Genomic DNA, 22,267 nt, shown 5'->3' with positions numbered 1-22,267 from the left:
CCGATGGGTGGGGTGGCTACCGGCTCCATCTTTCGTGAGCTTCTGCCCTTCCTGAAAATCACCATTGCTGGGGGGAGCTGAGGCCAGTTCTGGGAGCCTTCTGGACCTCAGACTCCTCCTCTTTAAAATGGGCTGATTCTCTAGTGTGAGGACTAAGGCTGGTTTGAGTCTAGGGAAGGTCAGAGGGAGGGACTCAGCAGAGGGCAGGGCTTCCTCAGGCTGTGCCAGGGACCAAGGCCCAAGAGACCCCAGCCTCGTCCTACTCCAGGAGGAGGCAGCCTACCCCCTGCACGCCCCTGCACGGCCCTGGGCACCCCTCAGGGACCAGGCTGGGGCTGGCTGTGCAGCGTTGGGCACACGGTGCCTCCTCCTGCCTCTGGGACCCCAGCAGCTACCGGGCCCTGCACAGATTCCTCCCTTCAAGCCTCAGGAGCCCCCCTCCGCCCGGACAGCGGGAAGAGTTGGTGCTATGGTACAGCAGGCCAGGGTGGGGCACGCAGGGTGCAGGCGGGCCGGGCCCTTCACGGCCGGGGCCACGGCTCCATGCAAGGCCCTGAAGTACACGCGTTGGTGGCCCAGGGGACAGTGAGGGGGAGGGCTGCGGGGCGGCCGGTGCAGAGTGGCCCCCGGCCCTGCGCACCAGGCGCCTACTTCATGCCACTGCGCAGCACCTGGTTGGCTGCGATGAGCATGACGCTGATGATGAAGGCGATGGCGAAGGCGCAGATGAGGCTCTTCCGCACGCACGTCTGGCGGATCTGCTGGTTGGAGCAGGCTGCGGCCGCCGCCACCGAGGAGCAGCAGAGAGACAGAAGGGACAGCCGAGCGAGGGACTCAGGGGCCGCCTGCACTCCCGCACAGGGCGCGTGGAGACGCGGGGTCTGGGGCAGACGAGCCCCCCAGCGTGGAGTTCCTCCCCTGCCCCGCCCGTGGGGTCCCGGGGGGGCCACTCACTCTCCACGTCCACGGGGCACTCCTCCGCCGTGCCCAGGTGACTCTCCTCCTCCGTCATGATGATGTTCTCGATGTCCTTCATGGACAGGTGCTCACAGAAGGTGTCATAGAGCAGCCGCTTCAGCTCGTCCACAGTCAGCTTCTGCATGTCACACTTGGGGGGGGGGGGACACGGTGCTCTGGCTGCGGCCACCACCACCAACCGCCCCACCCAGCCCCTGCGGCCACACAAACCGGTGACAAGCCTCTAGGTCCCGGAGGGCTGGGAACCACTCACCCCTCTCCTTGAGTCCTCGACCAACAGTGGCCTCCCCAGGGGAGCCCTTGGCCCAGCGGACAGAAGCCTGGAGGCGTCACTGCCCCCACTTTGCAGCACGGGCCCGACCCTTCAGTGGCCCCAGTAGAGCCCTCCAGTGAGCCAGGGCGTACCTTCCAGAAGACAGTGTCAAAGTCAGTGCCATGGAACTTCTCTGGGATCCCCGAGGTGGAAAGCTTGGGTCCCAAGAGGGTCACAAACTCCTCAAAGTCCACTTGGCCGTCACCTGGAGCAGGCAGAGCTCCAGTCAGCTGGCAGGCTGCACCTGGGCACTGCGGGCCAGTGTGCGGCCCAGGAAGCCCCCTCCTCGGAGCCTCACACGCCAGGCTCTGGGCTGACGCTGAAGCCCCCAAATGTGTGGAGGCCCCACCTGACAGGTGTGTGTGGGGGGGTGCAGCAGGCGGGCCTTGAGTGGCCTTGCCCGTGGGAGACACGTTTCACCCCGAACCCTGCTCCCCGGAGCGGGTGTAGGGCCAAACATCCTCCCCACCACACACAGGAAACGAAGCCCAGGATGGGGGACCACTGGCCCAGGTGGGCACGTGCTATCTGTGTGGAGAGGGGACCTGGGAGGGGCCAGAGTAGACTGGGAGGAGAGGACTGGGCCTTCCTGGTGCTTACGAGTTTTTCCTTCACTAAAAGCCAGATGGCATATACAACTAATGATTCTTTTTTCTTTTTGGTGATGGGAACTGGAATATTTCGTATTAATATATCGTTGCTTAGTCGCTCAGTCGTGTCCGACTCTTTGCAATCCCATGGACTGTAGCCCACCAGGCTCCTCTGTCCATGGGATTTCCCAGGCAAGAATACCAGAGTGGGTTACTATTCCCTTCTCTAGGGGATCTTCCCAACCCAGGGATCGAACCCCCATCTCCTGCCTTGTAGGCAGATTCTTTACCACTGAGCCACCAGGGAGGCCCATTTAGTAGAGACATTCCTACTTTTCTGTACTTTAAAATTTTCTTGGGGACTTCCCAGTGGTTAGGACTCCTTGCTTCCATTGCAGGGGGGACGGATTAAACCCCGGATTGGGGAACTAAGATCCCACAAGCTACAGCACAGCCAAAAAAAGAAAATTCAGAGGTACAGGTCTCCAACTTCTTGGGTGTAGCTGGGGCTGTCACACTCTGTCTGGCCTCAGTTGTCCAGCTGAGAAGTGGGGCCAGACCCAGCTGCAAACTGCCATGGGCTTGGGGCCGACCCGAAGTGGTGAGAGTGACGGGACCCCTGTGAGCTCAGTCCTGGGGGCTCAGGGTCCAGACTCGGCTCCCCAGCCCCCTGCAGGTGAGGGGTGAGGGAACAGGCAGGGCGCAGCTCACCGTCCATGTCCAGCCTCTGGATGATGACCTCCAGCTCCACCTCGTTGGGCATGTAGCCCAAGGAGCGCATGGCCGTGCCCAGCTCCTGCTTGGAGATGAAGCCGTTGCCATCACGGTCGAAGACTTTGAAAGCCTCTCGGATCTCTGGGGGAGGGGCAGGGCCAATCAGGACCTCACCCCTGTCCCCAGGACCCCAGACCCCACCACCCGAGCGCAGGATGGAGGCTGTGCCCCCCACCCCCGACCGTCGCCACCCTCTGGGACCCCGCAGGTCTGGTCAGAGACAGTCAGCGGGTGGCCCAAGAGTCCACTACAGCGCTGCCTCCCTGGAGCTCCGGGCAGGCCAAGCTAGCAGCAGTGGAGCCGGGGCGGCGGCGGTGACGAAACCGCCCCGGGGTCTCGGGCTCCCAGAGCCTCTCCAGGCGTGCTCACAACGACCCCGTGTGGCCGGTACCACGGAGCCCGCTGTGCAGGGGAGGACTCCGGCGAGGAGCCGGTCCTCCGTGAGCTGCCGGAGGCTTCCCGCCCACCCCCGCTCCTCCCATCCTCCCCCCATTCCTTCCACCTTCCCCCCCATCCCCATCACACTTCCTCCCCAGGCTCAGCTCGTTAACACCGGCCAGCACTCGTTAATGGCGGCCGCGAGAGGCAGCCGCAGCTCCGGGCTAACAGCTGGGCGCAGACTGTCTCCTGGAGCCCAAGATTTGGGGGAAGACAGGATGGATGGAGGCGCCTCCGCAGGCCTAGGCCAGGCTGAGATGTGGGGGTCACTCCCCCGCGACCACCACATGGTATGGAGAGGGAGACAGCCCTGAGGAACCTGGGTGACTCAGGGGTGGAGAGCAAGGCACAGGGCTGGGAGCCTGAGAACAAGAAACTCAGAGTGACCTTGGACCAGCCTCAGTCTTACCCACAGTAAAATGGGCAGTCGTGGTGTGACATTTTACCAAAGATATCCAGGAACAGTGGAGGGTTGAAGGGTTCTAAACTCTCCCGGTTCACCTTTCCACCTCTGTCTCTGGGCTTGCCGTCCCTTCACTGTTACTCAGCTCCAGAAGGGTCCTACAGAGCACCTCCCATTGTGGGGAGGGGCTCTCAGTCCCCTCTCACCCCCTCGGCTCAGGTTCCCGGGGGCTCCTTGTTCAGTTCGCAGGCGGAGGGGAGCTCACGCGTGCAGGTGTATTTGGAAGGACAGGCGTACTGCACACCTGGAAAGTGAGGTCTAGGAGGCTAGGTGGCCAGTGCGGGGGTCTGTGAGCCCCTGAGACTGACCATGGGATCCTGCACCTTGGGGTCAGCCCCTGATTCTGCTGGACCCACTAGAGCCCAGAGAGGGTGGCCATGTGTCCCAAGCCACACAGCAAGGCGGCTGTGGCCGAAGCCCCAAACTTCATCAGGTTCATCCCACCTGGCATCTGCCTGAAGGTTCCAGTTGCCATGCAGGCCAGGACAGTGTCCACAGGCCTCACCTGAGCTGCCTAGGCCCCCAGACCCTCTGACTCTGGACTGCCACCCCCCTCCCCAATCCTAGATAGGGCCTGAGAAACCAGTCTCGTAACCAGTGGCTGCTTGGCCAGAGGAGCAGCTTGGAAGGGAGAGCTGAGCCAGGCCAGGGGCTCCTGTAAACCCTGGACCGGGGGAACCCCAGGCCAACGCCCACCTAGAGTTTCCCTGGGCCATTGAGAAGGTCATGAGTCCCCCACCCCCAGAGGAGTGTTAGCAGAGGACCAGCAGTTCCAGAGGTGCTGCGGGGGTTCCAGTCCCCTGGGAGTCCTGGGTGAGAGAGGAAGACACTGGCATTGCAGCCAGGCATTGTGTGCCTGACCCTACACACACACACACACACACACACACACACACACACACACTTGGGTTTTTCGCTGGCTCTGTTGGCCTCCTGACCACACACACACACGCACACACACACGCACACACACACAGGTTTTTCGCTGGCTCTGTTGGCCTCCTGACCACACACACACACACTTGGGTTTTTCGCTGGCTCTGTTGGCCTCCTGACCACACACACACACACACTTGGGTTTTTCGCTGGCTCTGTTGGCCTCCTGACCACACACACACACGCACACACACACAGGTTTTTCGCTGGCTCTGTTGGCCTCCTGACCACACACACACACACACACACACACTTGGGTTTTTCGCTTGCTCTGTTGGCCTCCTGACCCAGCCCCGGGCTCTGCCCACCTTACGCGTCCTGAACTCCAGCCCCAGGGGCCCTTTCAATCCAGGTGGGTACCAGGGCTGCTCCCCCTGCAGGCCTCTGAACACGAGGCTCCTTTTGCCTGCAACGCTCTTCCGCTCTCCATGGCGAACTTGGATACATCCCTGGTGCCCAGCAAGGATGGCTGGCATCACCTCCCTTCCTGCCCGCCCCCGCCCCCGCCCCAGCTGACTCTGGCCCTCCTCTGGCTCCCACAGACCCCTTCCCCCGAGGATTCCTTCCTGACCGAGCTGGATTGTGGACTATGAGATGCCATGAGAGCAGGGACAGGTGGGTCTTGTTCACTGCTGTGTCCCGTGACTGGAACGGTGCAGGCATCCAAACCGAGCCATTTGCTAATAAATGGTTAAATGAGTGACTGATTCAGGGACCCACTCCTACATCTGGGGCACACACAGAGGAGCTGAACAGAAAGAAGTTCATGGTCCACGTGGTGTGGGGCCACCTCTCAGAACCCATTTACTCTTAGTTTACAAATGATCCTAGTAAGGGCAAGTGTTACCAGAGGCAGGGGGCGGCTGGGGTGCTGCTCGTCCTCTCGTGCAGCCCCTAAGGAAACCCTCACCCCAGGGGCCACCCCAGAAGAGGGGGATCACCCCCAGACGAGGCATCCTCAGACGCCCAGATCAGGGGCTGGTTTGTGGGAAGTGGGAACCCAAGGAAGGCACCCCATCTTTCTGGGCCCTCAGCTGGGAGATCTCAGGGTGGGATGGCCAAACTGCAGCCTCATAGCACAGTGGTGCTGCAGTGGGTGCGGGCTTGCTTCCTTGCAATGAGCTGGGGCCCAGGCTGTCTCTCCCACCCCAACAGGGGCTAGGTGTGCCCCCCAAGAGCCCAGGGCTGCTTGTGTCGGAGCCCCTGACCTCCTTCTAAAAGTCCTGAGAAAATACACACACAGGGGACAGTGGAGGGCAGGTGAATCCTGGGGTACGTAGGCAGGCGACAGTCCCAGAGGCACCCCTTTCTCAGGCAGGACGAACCTCCCAAAACCACTGGATCAGTCCAAACACTGCCACTTCCCCTTCCACATGTCCCCTTAGCTACTCCTCCCTGGCACGCCCGGCTCACACTCAGTCTTGCTCTGTGTCCTCGGCCTTGCTCAGAGCCACGACCTGGCCCCTGCTGATTCTCCAAGGCCAACTTCAGGGATCACCTTCTCAGCCAGAGAATCAGCACCAAGTCACGCAGACTTGGGTCAGATCCCAGCTCTCCTCCATCCTGGCCAGGTGCCCTCAGGTGGGTGTTTGCTCACCTGTACAGTGGGGCTACAGAAATGAACAGATAGAAAATCAAGCAGGCAAGAGCTCGGCCGGGCCGGGCCTGGTTCAGAGCAAGATGCTATAAATCAGAACAGCCCAGGTGTTCGGCGGAGCAGGAAGGAGAAGGGAGGTCTCAGGGAGCTTTGGACACCAGGCCAGCCTTCCTGTTTGCTGGTACTAGGACCTGGAGGCCCAGGGCTTGGAGTCTGGCCTTGCTGCTCAGCAGCCAAGAGACCTAGACACAGCACCTTCCTCTCTGAACCTCCAAAGACTCGTCTGTGAGCTGAGAGCGTGACTCTTGCCCAATCCCAGAGACCTGGACTCTGCTGGGGGCTCCCGGAGCAGGGTGGGCATCACGGCTTGCCTGTTGCTGCTGCTGCCATCGACACAGCCCAGCTGGGCGCGTTTCCCCGAAAGCCTCACTCTGTTCCTGCCCTGGAGGCCGGGGGAAGCCTGCCGCGCTCCATCTTGGCATGGGGACGCCTGGCCCGGGCAAGGGCTGGCAGGGCCTCTGAGTTTCCAGGCCGACATGGGTCCCTTCCTGCTGCCTTCAGCCTCTGCCCTCAATCCCTCCCCTGGCCCGGGGAGCTGCATCAGGGCCTGAGTCCCCAACCAGCCCCACGGGAGCCGGAGTCCAGAGAAGGGGTGTGTGGGCTGGAGGTCACTTTCGGGGGCAGAGTGTGTCCTCTGCGGTGACGATTCCTCTCCGCGGCATTGGCCCTGCGCCCCAGCACTTTGGCCTCCCTGAGTTTCTGGCCTTCACAGAGGTGGTTGCTGGGCTTGCGGGAAAGAGGGGCAGGAAAGGGGACCCCTCTGTACCCAGAATGCCCCGTCTGGCCACGCAGTGCAGACTCCACTGTCTGAGCAGGTCAGGTGCCAAGCCCAGACCCCTGCCCTGGTGGCTGTCTGCCTGTCTGTCCACCTGTCCATCTGTCTGCCTTCTCCTCTGAGGGAGGGCTGGGTGAGGGCCTGCCGTTCCCCAGCTCCCACCCTCAGCTGTTCAAGTCCGTCGATGCCACTGGGGTCAGCCACAGGCCCGGCAGCTGTGGGGCCGTGCAGCATGCATCTCAGGGAGGATCTGGGGGGTTCTGTCCTCTGCTCGAGGAGGGCCAGGGACCCAGGCCAGCTCTGCCCGGCCACGTCTACCCATCCAGGGGTCCCCAAGTGCCTCCGCAGACCTTCAAGGCCCTTTCCACCCACCCCTTCCCCGAGCCTGCCTTTCTGGCCCAGTCCCCCACATACCGCGTGTTCCTTCCTCATGGGCCTTCCCCGATTCCCTCCCACTCCTTACCCTCCCCACTGCTGCCTGGTCTCCGAGCCCCCACTGAGCCCTGTGCCAGGCCCTGTGCTCAGCACCTCCATCACGTCCTCTGTCACTTGTGGCCCTGGGGAGGGGAAAGTCCAACCCCTTTTTACAGATGGAGAAACCGAGGCAAAAAGCAAGTGATTGCCCGAGGTCACTCCATAAATCGAGGAGCAGAGATTCGAACCGCCCCCCTCGCTTCACTAGGAAGCCCTCCACCTTAAGCCAGCGCTCTCCACCTCCCTCCCTCGTCCTAACCGCCCCCTGGATCTCTGCAAGCAGGCATGTACTGTCTGCAGCATCTCAGCCCAAGCTGCTGGGCTCGCTGTCCTCGGCACATGTGGCTCGCCCACCGATGAGCGTCCCCCAGCCGAGGGCCTGGGTGGGACAGGAGCATTGACGGGTCACTGGGGAGGTGGACGGGGCAGAGGGGGACTCTGTGCCATGGATGGTCACCCTTCCCACCCAGCCCTTGGCATCCAAGGACCACTGGGGCCTGCAGAGACCTGGTCTCCTCGGAGGAGGGCTTCCAGAGTGCCTGCAGCCAAGAAGGGGGAAAATCACAGAGGACTTTCTGTCCTCATCCTTGGCTGCCCACAGGCTGTCCCAGACGGGCGGGGACCGCCAAGCATTTACAGGCATCATCTGCCTCCCCCCACCAGGGAGAGCCCTGCCCTTCAGATGTCCCCTGTGCCAGGGCCCCCTGCTCCACAGGGCCCGGGAGAAGGGGACGGGCGAGAAGCAGGCAGCGCGTTTGGTGTGGCTGGTGACTAACACTCCTGGGCTCCTGCCAGCATGTCCGCCATGCAGTCCAAGGGGAGCCTGCGGGCTCCTTGCCCCTGCACTGCCCGCCCTGTGCCCTGCTCACCCCTGCATCCCAGTCTCCTCCCACCTCTCTTTCCTTGGGGTCTGTACTCCAGGGCTGGGAGATCAGGAGAAGATGGACCAGTGAGGCCCCAGCAAGGCTGCCAGGGGCATGGTGGGATGCTGGGAGCAAGAGGAATGAGATGAAAGCTGCCTGGGGTGCAGGGGGGACAGTGTACCCCTGCCCCATTGGCCAGGAGGAAGGGATGGATGAGGGCCTGTGAAGGGGTTGCTGTAAGAGGTTTGGGGTGCCCGGGACAGGAGCAGACAGTGTTAGGGCAGGGACGGCCGATGCCCCACCCCCGCCCTCTTGCCTCTCACTGGACCCCCTCGTTTTCCTAGGCCCTGGATGAGACTCTGGTTCCTGGGCTTTGGCCCAGACAGGGCACGGACTTGGGCTTTGGAGTTCAAGGCCAGAGACCCAGTAGCGGTACCCATCCATCTGTCCTGCCCGCGTCAGACACCAGACCCCATTTCTACGGCTCTCCCAACCTCTGGTGGCTTTCGGGGGGACGTGGTGAGAAGCAGGTGGCTCACGGTGGTGCAGTGCGGGCTTGGGGGTGGGGGCGCCTTCTCCCCTTAATCTTCCCCCCGATCCCCTCTGACTCCCTCAATATCTGCCCCCTCCAGGGCTTGGGGGTGCGGCTGGACCTCTCTCCGTGGCTTGTGCTCCCACGGTCACCCCTGACTGCACTGGTGTCTCAGCTGTACCCCACAAAGGTGCTGTTGAGCCCCAGATCTCAGAGACCCTTGGCCCTAAGGTACCTGAAGAGAGGCCCAGCCTCTGGGTGATCGCAGGCCCTCCCCTAACAGCAGATAAGCAGATCCCATGGGGCCGAGACCCCCATCAGCCCAGAGCCCCTCACTCCACTGCAAAGGGCCCTCAGGAGGTCTAGGGGGAGGGGAAACCTGAGCCTCTGCCCCCGGTCCTGTAGGGAAAGAGCTGCAGGCCCCAGGGGTCTCACTGCTGCCCAGAATCCTCAGTCTGAGGACCCCAGATCTGCTCTGATCCTGCCCAGCCCATTGCCCAAGGTCCCCATTCATGTCCAGAGGTGGAGGGACTCGGGAAACAGATCAAGTCGCGTCCCCCTCTGCCTTTCCCTATCAGGCTTGGTTATCGCGACCAAGCCGCCCAGTCTGGCCACTTGTTGTCGCCACCACCTCCCTAGCCGCCTTCCCGGCGCTCGGGGCCGGGGGTCCCCGCAGGGCTGTGGGGAAAGGGCTACGGGCCCTGCAACAGGGGCTGGGGGCAGCCCGGCAGCCGGCGGGAGCAGGGCAGGCGCCCGCTCCCCTTCTCTGGCTGCCCGAGCAGATTGGATTTTAAAAGCGACACGAGCGGAATGTCAATGCGAGTGCAGAGCCGCGGGCAGGCGCCGCCGAGGGGATCAGGATGCGGGTGCTCCGGGGACCGGCGCTGGCGGGGGTGCACAGCTCAGACCCCCAACCCAACCCGCCGCGTTGCCGCACCGTCACCGCGGACTGCGCGGCCCCGTGACCCCGCTGCGGGGCCCGGCAAGTTTCCGCAGCGCGGGGGACCACGCGGCTGAGGCTGGGCCGGCCCTCCGCCTTCGCGACCCCCCACCGCGGCACCCAGGGGTGCGACCGGGTCCGGCCTCCCGGCGCAGCTGTTCGCTGGAGCGCCCACCTGGCAGGCGGCACCCGCAGACAGGCCCCCAGCCCCCGCGCCCTTAAGACCGCGTTTCACCTGGGCGCACAGGTAGGAGGCCGGCGGGGGTCCCGGCGGGGCACTCACCTTCCAGCTCGTCCTCGGGGATGTCCACAGGGCGCTGCTCCGACAGCAGGTTGGGGACGGTGTAGATGCCCCGGTACATCAACGCCGCCGTCACCGGGTGGAACGGCATCTTGAAGGCTCCGCGCCCGCCCGCCCGCCGCAAACTTTGAGGTCGGGGCTCATGGGCCGGCGGCGGCCCCGGGGGCGGCTGGAGCGGGCGCGGCGCGCGGCTGCGGAGGGCGGCGAGGCGGGGGGCGCCCCTCCGGGGGCCTAGCGCCCCCGCGCCCCGGGCCGCCGGTCCATGCTGCCCCCTCCCTCGTCGGGCTCCCGGCCGGGGCCCGGCAGGGGCCGCGGGGGCGGCGCCGCTCGGGCCTCTCCGCTCGGGCCGCTGCGCGCTGCGCCCGCCGCTCCCGCTCCTCGGTGCCCCGCGCGCTCCGCGCTGCGCGCTGCTGGCCGCCCGCTCGTCCGCTCGCCGGCGCGGCCGCCCGGCCCGCCGCTCCGGCTCTCGCCGCCTTCCCTGCTCGCTCGCTCGCTCGCTCCGTGTCGCGCTGGCTGCGCTCTCCGCCTCCCCCGCCCTCCGCTCGCCCGCCCCCCTCCGCGCTTCCCCCCACCCCGCCCGCCCCTTCCCGCCGCCGGCCCCTGCGTGGCCGCCCGAGCCGGCCGGGGGTTCCTTCTCCCCTTTGGCCCGGGCTCCTCTTTCTCCCTACGGAGGCTCACTCGCCCACCCCCACCGCCATACAAACCAAGTCCGCAGCCACCCGGATTAAATTAAGATGGGGTGGGGTGGGGTGGGGGTGGGGCCCTTCCTTCCAGCCCCTTGGCTGGCCCCCACCCGCCTCGAACAGACAGCAGGGAGTCGAGGACCAGATACCTGGCAGCCAGCGGAGGTCTGGTCCCCCGGCCCCTGAGTCCTCGAAGAGAATCACAGTGTTGGTGCCAGGAGAGGCTCCAGAGTTGGGAAACTGAGTCCGAGGAAGAAGGGCGTTGACCAAGGTCATGGGGCAGGGCCAGCCGGCAGGAGCTGGGGATAGGTCTTGGGCAGTCTCCCCTGCTCTGTGGCTGAGACCTGGCCCCTGACCTTGCCCCCCAGCAGTGGAGCCCCAGTCCTGGCTCCTTCCCAGACGTTCATCACCACTAAGCCTGCAGAGAGGGAGCCAGGCAGGGGAGGCCGTGGGGAACAGAGAGGTGGCTGGGTGCCTGTGGGGACTGCTGGGAGGGCTGGTCAGTCCACATGGCTCCGGGTTAGACCCAGTACTTGTGCAGGGCTGTCCCAGGCCCCAGGGCACGTGTGCCTGTGGAGTGAGGGGACAGCATGTGTGTGCATGTTACACCCTGTTATCCACAGGGTGTGTACGTGTGTTTTCAAGTCCACATGGAGATGGTTGCGTGCTGGGAGGGTGTGCGGCCACCTGTGTGTGCCAAGGTTGTGAGCTGGGAGGTGAGGGCAGGGGCCCGTGGGTAGGCGGGGGGCGGTGTGCAGCCCTTGGGTGCAGGCTGTGTGTTCACAGATGTCCGTGCATATTTATGGGGGAGGGCTTGGCCCCCGACCTCATCATGGCTCCAGATGCAGACTCTGCCCCTGTTGTTGTCCAGCCGCTCAGTCGTGTTCGACTCTTTGCGACCCCATGGACTGTAGCATGCTGGGCTTCTCTGTGCTTCATGATCTCCTGGAGTTTGCTCAGATTCACGTCCAGTGAGTCGGTGATGCCCTGCAACCATCTCATCCTCTGTCATCCTCTTCTCCTGCCCTCAATATTTCCCAGCACTGGGGTCTTTTCCAGTGAGTTGGCTCTTTGCATCAGGTGGCCAGAGTACTGGAGCTTCAGCTTCAGCATCAGTCCTTCCATAGAGGCCCCATTGGAACCACCTCCCTCCCCTCTTTGGTCCAATCAGCCTTCGTCCCCAGGGGGAAAGCTGATTGCCACGGCCCGGCCGGCCCTGCCCTCCCCAGTCTGATTACACTTTACTGCTTTTTGTCGCTGATTAATCACAGCCTGGGGAGAGGGGCTCAGGGAGAGATGCCAACCCTGGCTGAGCTGGGCCGGGCCAGGCCTGGGCCCCAGCACTTCTCACGCCTGGCTGTGGACAAGGCTTCCAGGAGCGTCTACAGCCTGCAGAGGAGCCAGGCAGGACCGCAGCTCTCGGTCTGTTTTCCCAGCCTCTATGGGCCAGCGGGTGCCCATTAGGACCTGGGGCTGGGGGTGTGGGAGTCCCCAGAAAAGCCCCCGCTGCAGCCCTCTTCTTCCACCTGACCTGGGTCCAACATCCCACCCATAGAGCCGAGTGTTCTGTGCTCCCTCGGTTCTTCTGCTGGAGCAGAGGGAAGCGGGAAGAAAGAACCCGGCCCTCGGAGCCCGACAGACCTGGGCTGCCGCCACTTAGTCGTCTCCTTTAACCTACTGGGGCCTCAGTTTCCCTTATGAAGTGAGGCTGGCAGTGCTACCTCCCGGGGTGGCCGGTGGCGTGGCGAGGATGGAGAGACGTTAACATATGAGAGGCGGCCTGGCTGGGCCTCCCTGTGTCTCTTAGGATTTCCTATTAGAGTGAAAACTACCCCCCAACCCAAGCAACAAGAAATAATAATAATTAGAGCTTCGACGTACTGATTGGGAGGCTGAGTGGCAGCGGCTCGCTCCTTTGGTGTCTACTGAGCCACCAGCTGGCTCCTTGGGACCCCCGATCCGAGGGAGGGTGGGCTGGAGTCTGCCGAGGGGCTCGTGGGAAACCGGCTCCCAGTGGCTTTCCAAGAGGCCATCACAGGGCATGTCGGTGCGGCCTGACAAAGCTCCCACTGCATCCCCCCGACTCCCAGGCCAAGGGGCTTCCAAGGACAGGCAGAAGACGCACCTAAATAAATCAGACAAAAACTAAGTGGGGGGCCTGCCCTGTACTACCTGCGGGTCTGCGCTGAAGGACGGTGTGGGGTCCACTGGGGACATGGGCCTCCCTCCGGGCCTCGGCCTTGGTCTGTGGCCACCTCTTGGCCAGGCTGCTCCCTGGGGCAGGATCCCACCTGGCCAAAGGGACAGGATTCACCTGGTTTATAGCACCAAGGGATTATAGCAGCAAGGTCATGGAGGACCCCACTACCAGGATCCTCCCTGACCTCAGGCCAGTCGCTGTCCTCTCCCCTGGTGCAAAGTCACCCCCCGTGGAGCCGGCTGTGCGTCCAGGGAGTCTTCCACACACCACCAGCTGCACCTGGGCTGCACTTTGGCTGTGCCTAGGACCTGCATGGAGTCCTCTAAGACTCTGAAGGCAGTTGGCCATGCCCCCAACTCATGGTCAAGGGCACCCCCATTCAGGGAGCCAAAGGGACCAGGTTGGGTCATGCTGGGGTGGCAGGGCTGGGGTTCAAGTTCAAGGCAGGAGCTGGGTAGGAAATGGGATGGGGAGTCAGGTTCTGGATCATCTGCTCTCTGTGCCCTTCCAGGCTCAGAGGAAAGCTGCCTCCTTCAGGAAGCTTCCTCAACCTTCTTAGCCTTTCGTGGGGCAACCCCTGGGTACCAGGTCCTGCGAGCAAGCCAGGCTGGGAGTCAGAGGATGAGGGAGAGGCTTGTCCAGGGTGCTCAGAGAGCAAGCGCCGGAGGAAAAAGCTCACTGCCTGCTGAAAGGCAGGTGTGGTGGTCGGCATCGGGGGAGAAGGGTTTGTTTTTTTTTTTCGTGCAGAGGAAGGTCATAGAAACAGGGCTTGAAATTTTCCTGACATGGCAGGGGGCAAGCAGTGCCAAGAGCAATAAGAGCTCCACATGGAGATCCCAGAGCTGGACCTATGCCTCTGGGTATCTCTGAGCCTCAGCTTACACACCTGTTAAATAGGAACACATCCAGCCCCCAGAGTGAGTGCTTAGATCCTGCACGTGAAGTGCTGGACATGGTGGCTGAGGACGGAACGTGGCTCTTAGTACAAGCCAAAGGAACTCCAGGAGGAGGAGCCAGGGTGGGCAGAAGCTCAGACGCATGAGAGGACCACTCCCCCACTCAGCTCTGGAGGGCAGGATCCAGGGGTCTGCACACCCCAGATCTGAGCGCCTGATACAGGGCTAGGCTGGGCTTGGGAAGGCGGCAGGGGCTGGGTGAAGGTCTGCTTAAAGGATGAATGAGAGGGTGAGTGAATGAACGCGTGTTCGCACACCAGCCCACCCGCCCTTCGGTGCTGCAGCCCCGTCCTCTCCTCTGCACGTGACGGGGGAGCAGATGGCGAGATCGCAGGGTGTGAATTGTGTCTGTCGCTCCCCCATCTGGGGAAGGTGCCACTGTCATCACACCGCACTCTGTGGGGTGCTACCCGGAGACTCGTGGGCCTTCCAGAGAGGAGTCTCCAGGGACTTCCCCCACTAGTCCTTGGCTCAGCGTCCTGGAGACCCTGGCAGAGGTGACCCTGCCCCCACCCCCCAAGACTCTGGAAGGATCCACCAGGCAGGGAGGCAAGATGAGAGAACTGGGGACTTCCCCGTGCAAAAGCTGGAGGCTTCCCCTGCCAACCTGGAGACTGGAGCCCTCTCCTCTCAAAAGCCGGCATGCTCCCCGGCATCCTGTCTCCACCCACATTCAGCACCAGGGAGAGCTCCACCACAAGGGGTGGAGTTGTGCAGGGATCTGGGAGGCCCTGGCGAGACATGAACCCATTGTCCAGGGCAGGATATCAAAGTGGACAGAGGGCAAGCATCTCGTGCAGGGTTTTGCCTGGACCACTGACCACAGCTCTGCCCATACTCGGGACCTGCTGGGGATGCTGGTCAGGGAGGGGCGCTCCGGGGAGGGCAGAGGCTCTGGCCTTTGCTCCTTGGCTAGGGAACAATATTGTTCCAAGAATCCGCTGGGGACAGTGTGTAGAGGTGAATAAAATATTCATCGTCCGGGCAAACTCACACGGTCACTTGATGAATAATGGAATTTATAGACCTGCAGAGGCACACCCGGCCACGCGGGGCACGCAGGCCTGGACACCCTCTTTGAGCCCCCAGAGGCCAGCTCCTGCAGGCAACAAAGGTGTGCAGGACAGAGCAGGAGGCATAGTCCATGAGAGGGGAACGGGGTGGAAGGGAGGTCTTTAAAACTGTTGCTTCTGGAGAATCAACTCGATGATGGGAAAAAGAGGACTGAACTTGGAGTCCAGCGTGGCTGGGGTGCAACCTGGCTGCTGCTCTGTGCCCGGGGCATGACACCCGGTCACCAGGTGACAGTGCCTGGCGCCTCGGTCCTGGCACACACAGCGCTGGGTCAGGCTGACAGGCTGGACCCTGAGAGCCCCCCTTTCCAGCTGTCACACCCCTCTGAGCCCAGGAGAAGTCTGAGAGGCAGAGGGAGGCACGGCCACAGGAGCAGAGAAGCTTCTAGTCCTTGGGACTGGGTTTGATGTCAAAAACATGCAAAAAACCTGGCTGGGGAGAGACGGACACAGGCACTTCCTATCCCCCCCCCCCCACCTCACTCTCTCCCAGAGAGTCTGCTTGGCTGCGCCCTGGGTGAGGGTGCTTTATTTAGTTTTTAAAAATATTTCTTTCTTTATTTGACTGTGCTGGGTCTTAGTTGCAGCATGTGGAATCTAGTTCCATGACCAGGGATTGAACCCAGGCTTTCTGCATTGGGAGAGTGGAGTCTTAGCCACTGAGAAGACCACCAGGGAAATCCAAGGGAACACTCTTAAAAAGCTTCCCAGGAGCTTCCAAGAGTGAGCACTCTAACTCTTAGAGCTCTCAGAGCTCCACAGAGGAAGGTCTGGTCTGGGAAACTGAGTTTGGGCCGGAGCCAGAGGAATTGGATGATATCCCTGCCCAGGGTGGGAGAGCGCTCCCTGCCCCTGGTCCCCTTGGGCTGTGGTCTCCCCCTTGGGGCAAGCTGCTGGCTGGCTGGGGCATCAGGGGCCCCGCCCCCACTCCAGGCCCGCTTCCTGAGTGACAGCTGTGGCAGCTGGCGGGAGACAGGCACGAGGCCCGCTCCTAATTGCTCTGGGCTCCCGGATCCCTGCCTCAGTCTGCTGCCTCTGATGAGACGTTCGACCGATCTGCCCAGGGCGGCCGCTCCTCTGGAAGAGACCTCACGTCTGGCCGGCCTGGGCACCAGCCTGGGGGTGGGAGAAAGGAGGGAGGGGGAGGCTGCCCCTCCTTGCAGGGTATGGCCACCTCTGGACAGGGCAAGGTCCTTTCCGCTTTTCTCATTGTGACATAAAAGAGCTTGTGTGTCAACTTCCATTTGGACGAGGGTCTGTTCAAACAGTGTGAAATGGCAGACATCGTGGGTGGGCTCTGTGGCCTCACTTGGCATACCCTGCCCCTGCCAGGGGACCGTAACCTGTCCTCTGGGATCAGCTGCGAGAGAGAGAGAGACAGAGAGAGAGAGAGATGAAGTGACCTTGCGCCAGCTGTTGGGAATAAGGGCAGCTGCATCCCAGGACGAACCCCGAAGGAGGATGGCGTGGACGGCACTGAGCTGGGGCGTGGGGCCGAGTGCACGGTTCGCTTTTACTGCTCCGCTGGTGTCTCAGAGCGGTCCTTGTGCTGCTGGGGACCAGCAGCGTTTAGCATAGCCCCCGGCTGAGTTCTCAGGCTGGCGCCTGCCTCCCTACCTCCAGCTGCCCAGGCCCCTTCACCACCGCCCCACCCCAGCCCCTGCCCCTTCCTGTTGCCGAAACAGTTCCAGAGCAACGGCTGGACATCAGAAGAATGAGGCCTCTGGTCCCTCCACGGGCGTTCTCAGATCTTGACATCTCAAATCTTTCTCAGGAGAACCAGAATCATTCCCCGACTTCAGTCATCCAGCCCAGCATTTACGCTTCTCCATGTGTGAGCTGGCGGCTTCCCCAGTGGCTCAGCTGGTAAAGAAGCCGCCTGCCAGTGCTGGAGAGGCAAGAGACAAGGGTTCGATTCCTGGGTCGGGAAGATATCCTGGTGGAGGGCATGGCAACCCACTCCAGGATTCTTGCCTGGGAAATCCCATGGACAGAGGAGCCTTGTGGGCTACAGTCTATGGAGTTGCAAAGAATCGGACACGACTAAGCTCACATGCCACGCCATGCATGTGTGAGCTGCTGCCTCCACCTGCCACCACGCGGCCTGGGTGCAGTCTGTGCTTGCATACCTCCAGGGACGGGGAGCTCACTCCACCCGTACCCCCAGGCAGGGCCAACACTTGCCTGTTCCCTGGGCTCTGACTTTGTGCTCCAACATCTCCCCTGTGCTGAGACAAGACACTGAGGCCCCCGCCAAAAGGAGCACCTGCTTGTCACCTGGGAGATGGGCTGTCCTGATCTGTGAGCAGCTCATCAGATAGCACGGACATGGTGTAAGGACAGTACCTCAAGGCTGGGGGCAGAGGGCACCATGGAAGCAGAGAGAGGGAGCCGGGGTTGTGGGGCCAGGTTTCATAGGAGTGCTTCTAACCCTTCGTCCTAGGACTCAGCTGTGCAGGCTGGCCTGGCACTGAGATGCTGGGCTGTGAAACAGTGAGTTTCACGAGGGGAACGTGGGGGAACGCCCAGGCCGGAGACGCTGCCCAGACAGAGGCTGGTTTTGCCAAAGTCCCACCTCCCCTGGCCTCTTCCGGTTCCGTCGGGAACTGGGCTGTGATCTTTTTGGAGTCCCCAGTGTTGGGGGACAGGACCGGGGCAGTCACGAGGATGCTGGGGGCAGTGGGTGGCAGGACTTCCTTCTGAGCTGCTGAGTTAGGCCTGCAGCCCTGGCCCCGGCCAGCGCCCTGCTCGAGGGCCCGCTAATGGGCCTCTGTGGCCCGAAGTGCCCCGGTCGTGTCGAGCCTAAGTGATGATAAAATCGACAGCAGTTTAATTGGTAATTTTAATCCTGGACAGAGGAGTAATGGCGTTACTAATTGGATCGTTAGAGATTTGTGCTTTATGGCTATGTAATTAGAGGAGCTATGGGGGGTCGGGGTGAACTGGGGTGCCATGCAGGGCCAGGGGCAGGGAGCAGCCGGCAGGGCTCCATCCCTGGCTGGGGCTCGGTCACCACTGATACCTCTTGCTCTTTGGCTCGTCCTGAGCAGGGCTTCTGGGGGGTGGGGGGTGCCACTCAAGGTCTGTGCGTGCGCCTCCCAGACCTGGGGTTCCACAGAGTCTAGTGGAGAGGAGGACCCTCTGAGCTCAAAGCTCAGTTCCCTGTAGATGGGGTGGAGCGACTCCATCAAGCCCAGGCTGTCCCTGGGCTCCCAGGGCTCTGGGCTGGGGAGAGAATCACGAAGTGTCTGCATTTTAGACTAGAAAGAGGTTGTCGGTCCGCTGGCCCTGCTTAGTTCACAGGTGGGGAAACTGAGGCCCAGGGAGGGGAGGAGACAGCCTCGTGTGTGCATCTGAGACTCACCGGCCCTGGACACCAGCACTCGGTGGCTTTTGTCACCCTGCATCTGTGTGAAGAGACAGGTGGGCTGACAACTGGAGCATGGAGGGGGGCCGAGGGGGGTCCAGCCCCACCCCAGGCACTCGGGGCAGACACTGTGAGGTGCCTTCTGATGGGTGTGGGCAGAGGGGAGTGTCCTTTGGATTGAGTTAACGAGAGGCTCCATCTATTTCTGGCCTGCAAAAAATATTTGCTGGATTAATTAATGAAGGAAAGAAAAAGGAGGGAAGGAGGACAGGTAGACCACAGACAGAGGGCCTCTGCCAGATACCCCTCCCGCCGGTCCCCTAAGCAAGCCTGGGCCACCCTCCTGACCTAGGCGTGGTCCCCTGCCAGCCTTCCAGTGGCGTCCACCGACTCCCAAAGGAGCCTAGTGGACCTCTCTGCACCCCTCTGCCCTCCACTCTCCCTCTTGCTCACCTGCGCCTGCTGCCTCAGGGCCTTTGCGCTTGCTCTGTTGTCTGCCCGAAAGGCTCTCTCCCTAGACACCTTCACTGCTCGCTCCTTCAGGTCTTTACTCAAAGGTCACCTCCCTGATGGGCTTTCCTTGGCCACATCCTTGCTTAAAAGGAAGACACGCAAAGACAAGCCACACCTGTTCTCCCACCGTCCTGCTTTGCCGCCCTGGCCTGCCCCTGAACCACAGCCCCACACGCCGTGGACTTGCTGTCCGTGCCTGTTGCAGGATTTGTTGGCAGCCGCATCCCAGTGCTGTGACACAGAGCAGATGCTCCTACAGGGCTGTTGAACGAATGAATCTGTGAATGAATGAGGGCCTGAATGAATGCAGAACCGGAGGCTCCCTGCAGAGGCAGCCCTGGGAGGTGAGGGCAGGAGGTGTGGGCGTGTGCGGGTTGAGGCGGGCAGGAGGCGGACGTGGGGTCGGGTGGTGACTGAGGACCCCTCCCCCCGGCCAGTGTGAGCCTTCCGCCTGCCCTGCTCCAGCACTGCTCCATCAGGAGCCGCGACCTACACCAGCCAATGACTTGGCAGGTGGGGCCGGGGAGGCAAGAATCTTTCTCCTCGTGCCAAGTGCCCTCCGCCTGCGGGCTGTCAGCCGACCCGCACTCCTCTTCGGGTCACCCCATGGCCCACAGCTGCCTCTTGTGTCTGCCCCCACACAGGGAGTGGCTATCTCCTGGGGTGGGCTTTGGGACTCCAAGGAGACCCCTCCTCTGCTGGCCCCAGCTCCCTGTTCACAGGCAGGAGTCCGTGCCTGAAATCCCACCCTCAGCCCCAGGGTGGGTCCCGCCGGGGAGGGCACCAGCCCACCCGCCTGGCCGGGCTGCCTCAGGCTTCATTGTCGTTGTTGGGTGATGTATGGCCCACTGGCCCTGCCAGGAAGTGACAGCGGATGGATGGGCAGTGCCGAGGGGTGGGCTTGGAGCCAGGAGCGGGAGCGGGAGTGGGGAGGAGCCTGGCGCTGGAGAAAGCTGTTCCCGGAACACCGCCCTCCCTGACCGCTGGCAGGGCAGGGAGCAGTCTCCTGCCCCGCTCCCACACTGTGGCCCTCGGGGAGGCCAAGTGCAGGGACCCGGGGTGGGGGCTCTAGGCTCCCTGTGGCGTCTCTCCAGGCCTCAGTTTCCCCATCTGTGAAAGGGCAATGAAGCGTCCACTGGGAGGGGCCGGATGGCTTGAGAGAATGCGTACCACATACATACCCCGGGGTGTTCCAGCCCCGAAGTGTCTTGGGCCTGGTGCTGGGCCAGGGAGGGCCGTCCCCACCATTATCTGCTTCCTCTTCCCTGTATCTCCCCTAACCACCCCTCTCCCACCCTTTGGGAGACTCGCCCAGCCAGACCCGGGCAACACCTTGGGAGATTTCTAGTCCAACCTCCCTCTCAATTTTCCAGATGGGAAAACGGAGGTCTTGAGGGAGGCAGGACTGGCCCAAGGTCAGGTGGGAAGGCTTGGGAGACCCCCTCGTGGTGATTCCTGAAAGAAGCCGCCTCTCCACCCCAGGAGGGTGGGGTATGAGGGCACCGGCACGGCTGCCCTGCAGGTGGGGGAGGACGGCAGGACAGCGCTGGACACGGGGAAGGGGCCTGTCGGCCGGCGTGGTGGCTGCGGCCGAGTCAGGATGCGCCAGACGCCTCCGTGGGATCTGTCTGCGTCCAAGGAGACCGGGACAGCGGGCGGGCGGACGGCGTGTCCTTGCTGGCTGGGCCTGGAGGAGGGCCGCGGAGTGGGGGGGTCATTCTGGGAATCAGGCTGCCTGTGGGGCCGGGCGGCCTCTCCCAGCATCTGTTCACCTGCCCTGCTCCCCAGAGGAGCCCAGACTCCACGTGGGGCTCCTGATGGCTGTGGGCGCGGGACACAGATGTACGTGGACGGGGCTGGAGGGCGCCTGAGGGGTGGGCGAGGGCGTGTGCAGCTGTGGCCAAGTGTGTGCACACGTGTTTGGGGGGGTGGATAGGTCTGAGCGCCCGGGACCCCAGAGCCCAGGGCTGGGCCCATATCCCATCCGTCTGGGTGTGCAGTGCGTTTGGCCCATGTAGGGAGGCGTGGATGAGACGTGGGCATGCACAGGTGGGCGTGGGGAGAGACAGGCGCTCAGTCAGTACCCACCAGGCCCCACGTGGCGCGGCCTCAGCTTTGGTCCAGAGGACCTGCTGTCAAATGGGGACCTGCCTCAGCCCGCCCCCCGACCCCGGGGGGCTCCTGCCTGTAAATCCAGGAGAACCAGCCCTGCCCCATCCTTCTCACAACATGGGTCTCAAACAAGTGCCCCCCCGCCCCCCCAAGGAGAGAGGCAAGGGTGGGCCCTGGGGAAAGGCGCTGTGACAGACCCCGGCAGCGTTCTGGAATAGAGTCTTGGAACAGAGCCTTGTTGTGGCCTTGTTCTTCTGAGCACGGGCAGGGCACAGCCGTGGAATTCTGCAGTCGGATGTGGGCTTCGAGATCACCCAGGGAGCCCCGGCCACTGGGTTGGGGTAGGGACCCTTGCAGAGGAGGGAGCCCCAACTGGAGGGTCTCGTCCCCTCTCCGAGCCTCTGTTTCCTTACCTGTAGAACAAAGAGGCCCCCCTCCTCCCCAGGCCCCGCTGGAGGGCTGGAGACCCAAGGTCATCTCAGGGACAAGGCAGTGGTCCCGCCACACTCTCCTGGCGGACTGGGAGAGGGGGGATGAGCCGGGGGCTGGGGAGGAGGGGGCTGAGTGATCTGAGGCAGGGAGGCAGGCCTTCCAGTTCAGTTAGTGAAGGGATTTGTCATTTTAATGATGTGATATTTCTTGCCCAGCTCCTGTCCGCGGCAGCACCAAGGGGCCAGCTGCCTCCCTGAGTGAGGTGGCAGCAGAGGCTGCTCTCGGACTCCCTCGCCCGGCCAGGCTGGGGCCGGGGTCAAGGTTTGGACGCCAGGGCTGGCAGGGAGGGGGTCCAGCGGCTCCCATTCAACGTTGGTCCCCACCCAGCCCTGCCCTGCCGCTCCGTCTGTGTAACCTGGGCTAGTGCTGCCTGGTCTGCAAGGCTTGGTTTCCTCATCTATAAAGTGGGGCTCAGACCCTCACCCCCTGTCCCCGGCTTCTGCCACTGACCCACTGTCAGCTCTAAGAATCTTTCACTCCCTCCCCTTCATGGCCCCCTCCAGTCCCACCGGCCAGGGCCATGTCTGCACCCCTCATTTTTGCAGACCCTGGGCAGGCCGCCCTCCCCCTGGCAGCAGTGGGGTCTTTTTATTTTTCAGCTGGAAGATAATCGCATTACAATGTTGTGTGGGTTTCTGCTGCACGACAACGTGAATCAGCCCTAAGTATACACCTATCCGCTCGCTCTTAGGCCTTCCCCCCGCACCCCGCCCACCCAGGTCATCACAGAGCCCTGGGCTGAGGTCCCTGTGCTGCTCAGCAGCTTCCCGTTAGCTTCTGCTTCACACATGGGCGTGTGTATATATATACGTCAACGCCAGTCTCTCGATTCATCCT

The 22,267-nt window shown here is 62.7% G+C and overlaps 1 protein-coding gene across 1 annotated transcript; it reads right to left on the bottom strand.

The window, feature by feature from the left end:
• Positions 1 to 584: 584 nt before the first annotated feature.
• CABP7 (calcium binding protein 7) lies at positions 585 to 10,125 on the bottom strand. The gene is made up of 5 exons (XM_069558534.1): positions 10,017 to 10,125; positions 2,593 to 2,736; positions 1,384 to 1,496; positions 955 to 1,108; positions 585 to 775 (listed from the first exon to the last, which is right to left on the bottom strand). Exons 1-5 carry the CDS (start codon positions 10,123 to 10,125, stop codon positions 648 to 650), a joined length of 648 nt encoding a protein of 215 aa, XP_069414635.1. The 3' UTR covers positions 585 to 647.
• Between the last annotated feature and the right edge of the window lie 12,142 nt (positions 10,126 to 22,267).

The sequence above is a fragment of the Ovis canadensis genome, chromosome 17 (genome assembly GCF_042477335.2).
Source record: "Ovis canadensis isolate MfBH-ARS-UI-01 breed Bighorn chromosome 17, ARS-UI_OviCan_v2, whole genome shotgun sequence".
Lineage (NCBI taxonomy): Eukaryota > Metazoa > Chordata > Mammalia > Artiodactyla > Bovidae > Ovis > Ovis canadensis.
Note: the sequence above shows the minus strand (reverse complement) of the source record. Positions and strands in the feature narration are given on the sequence as shown.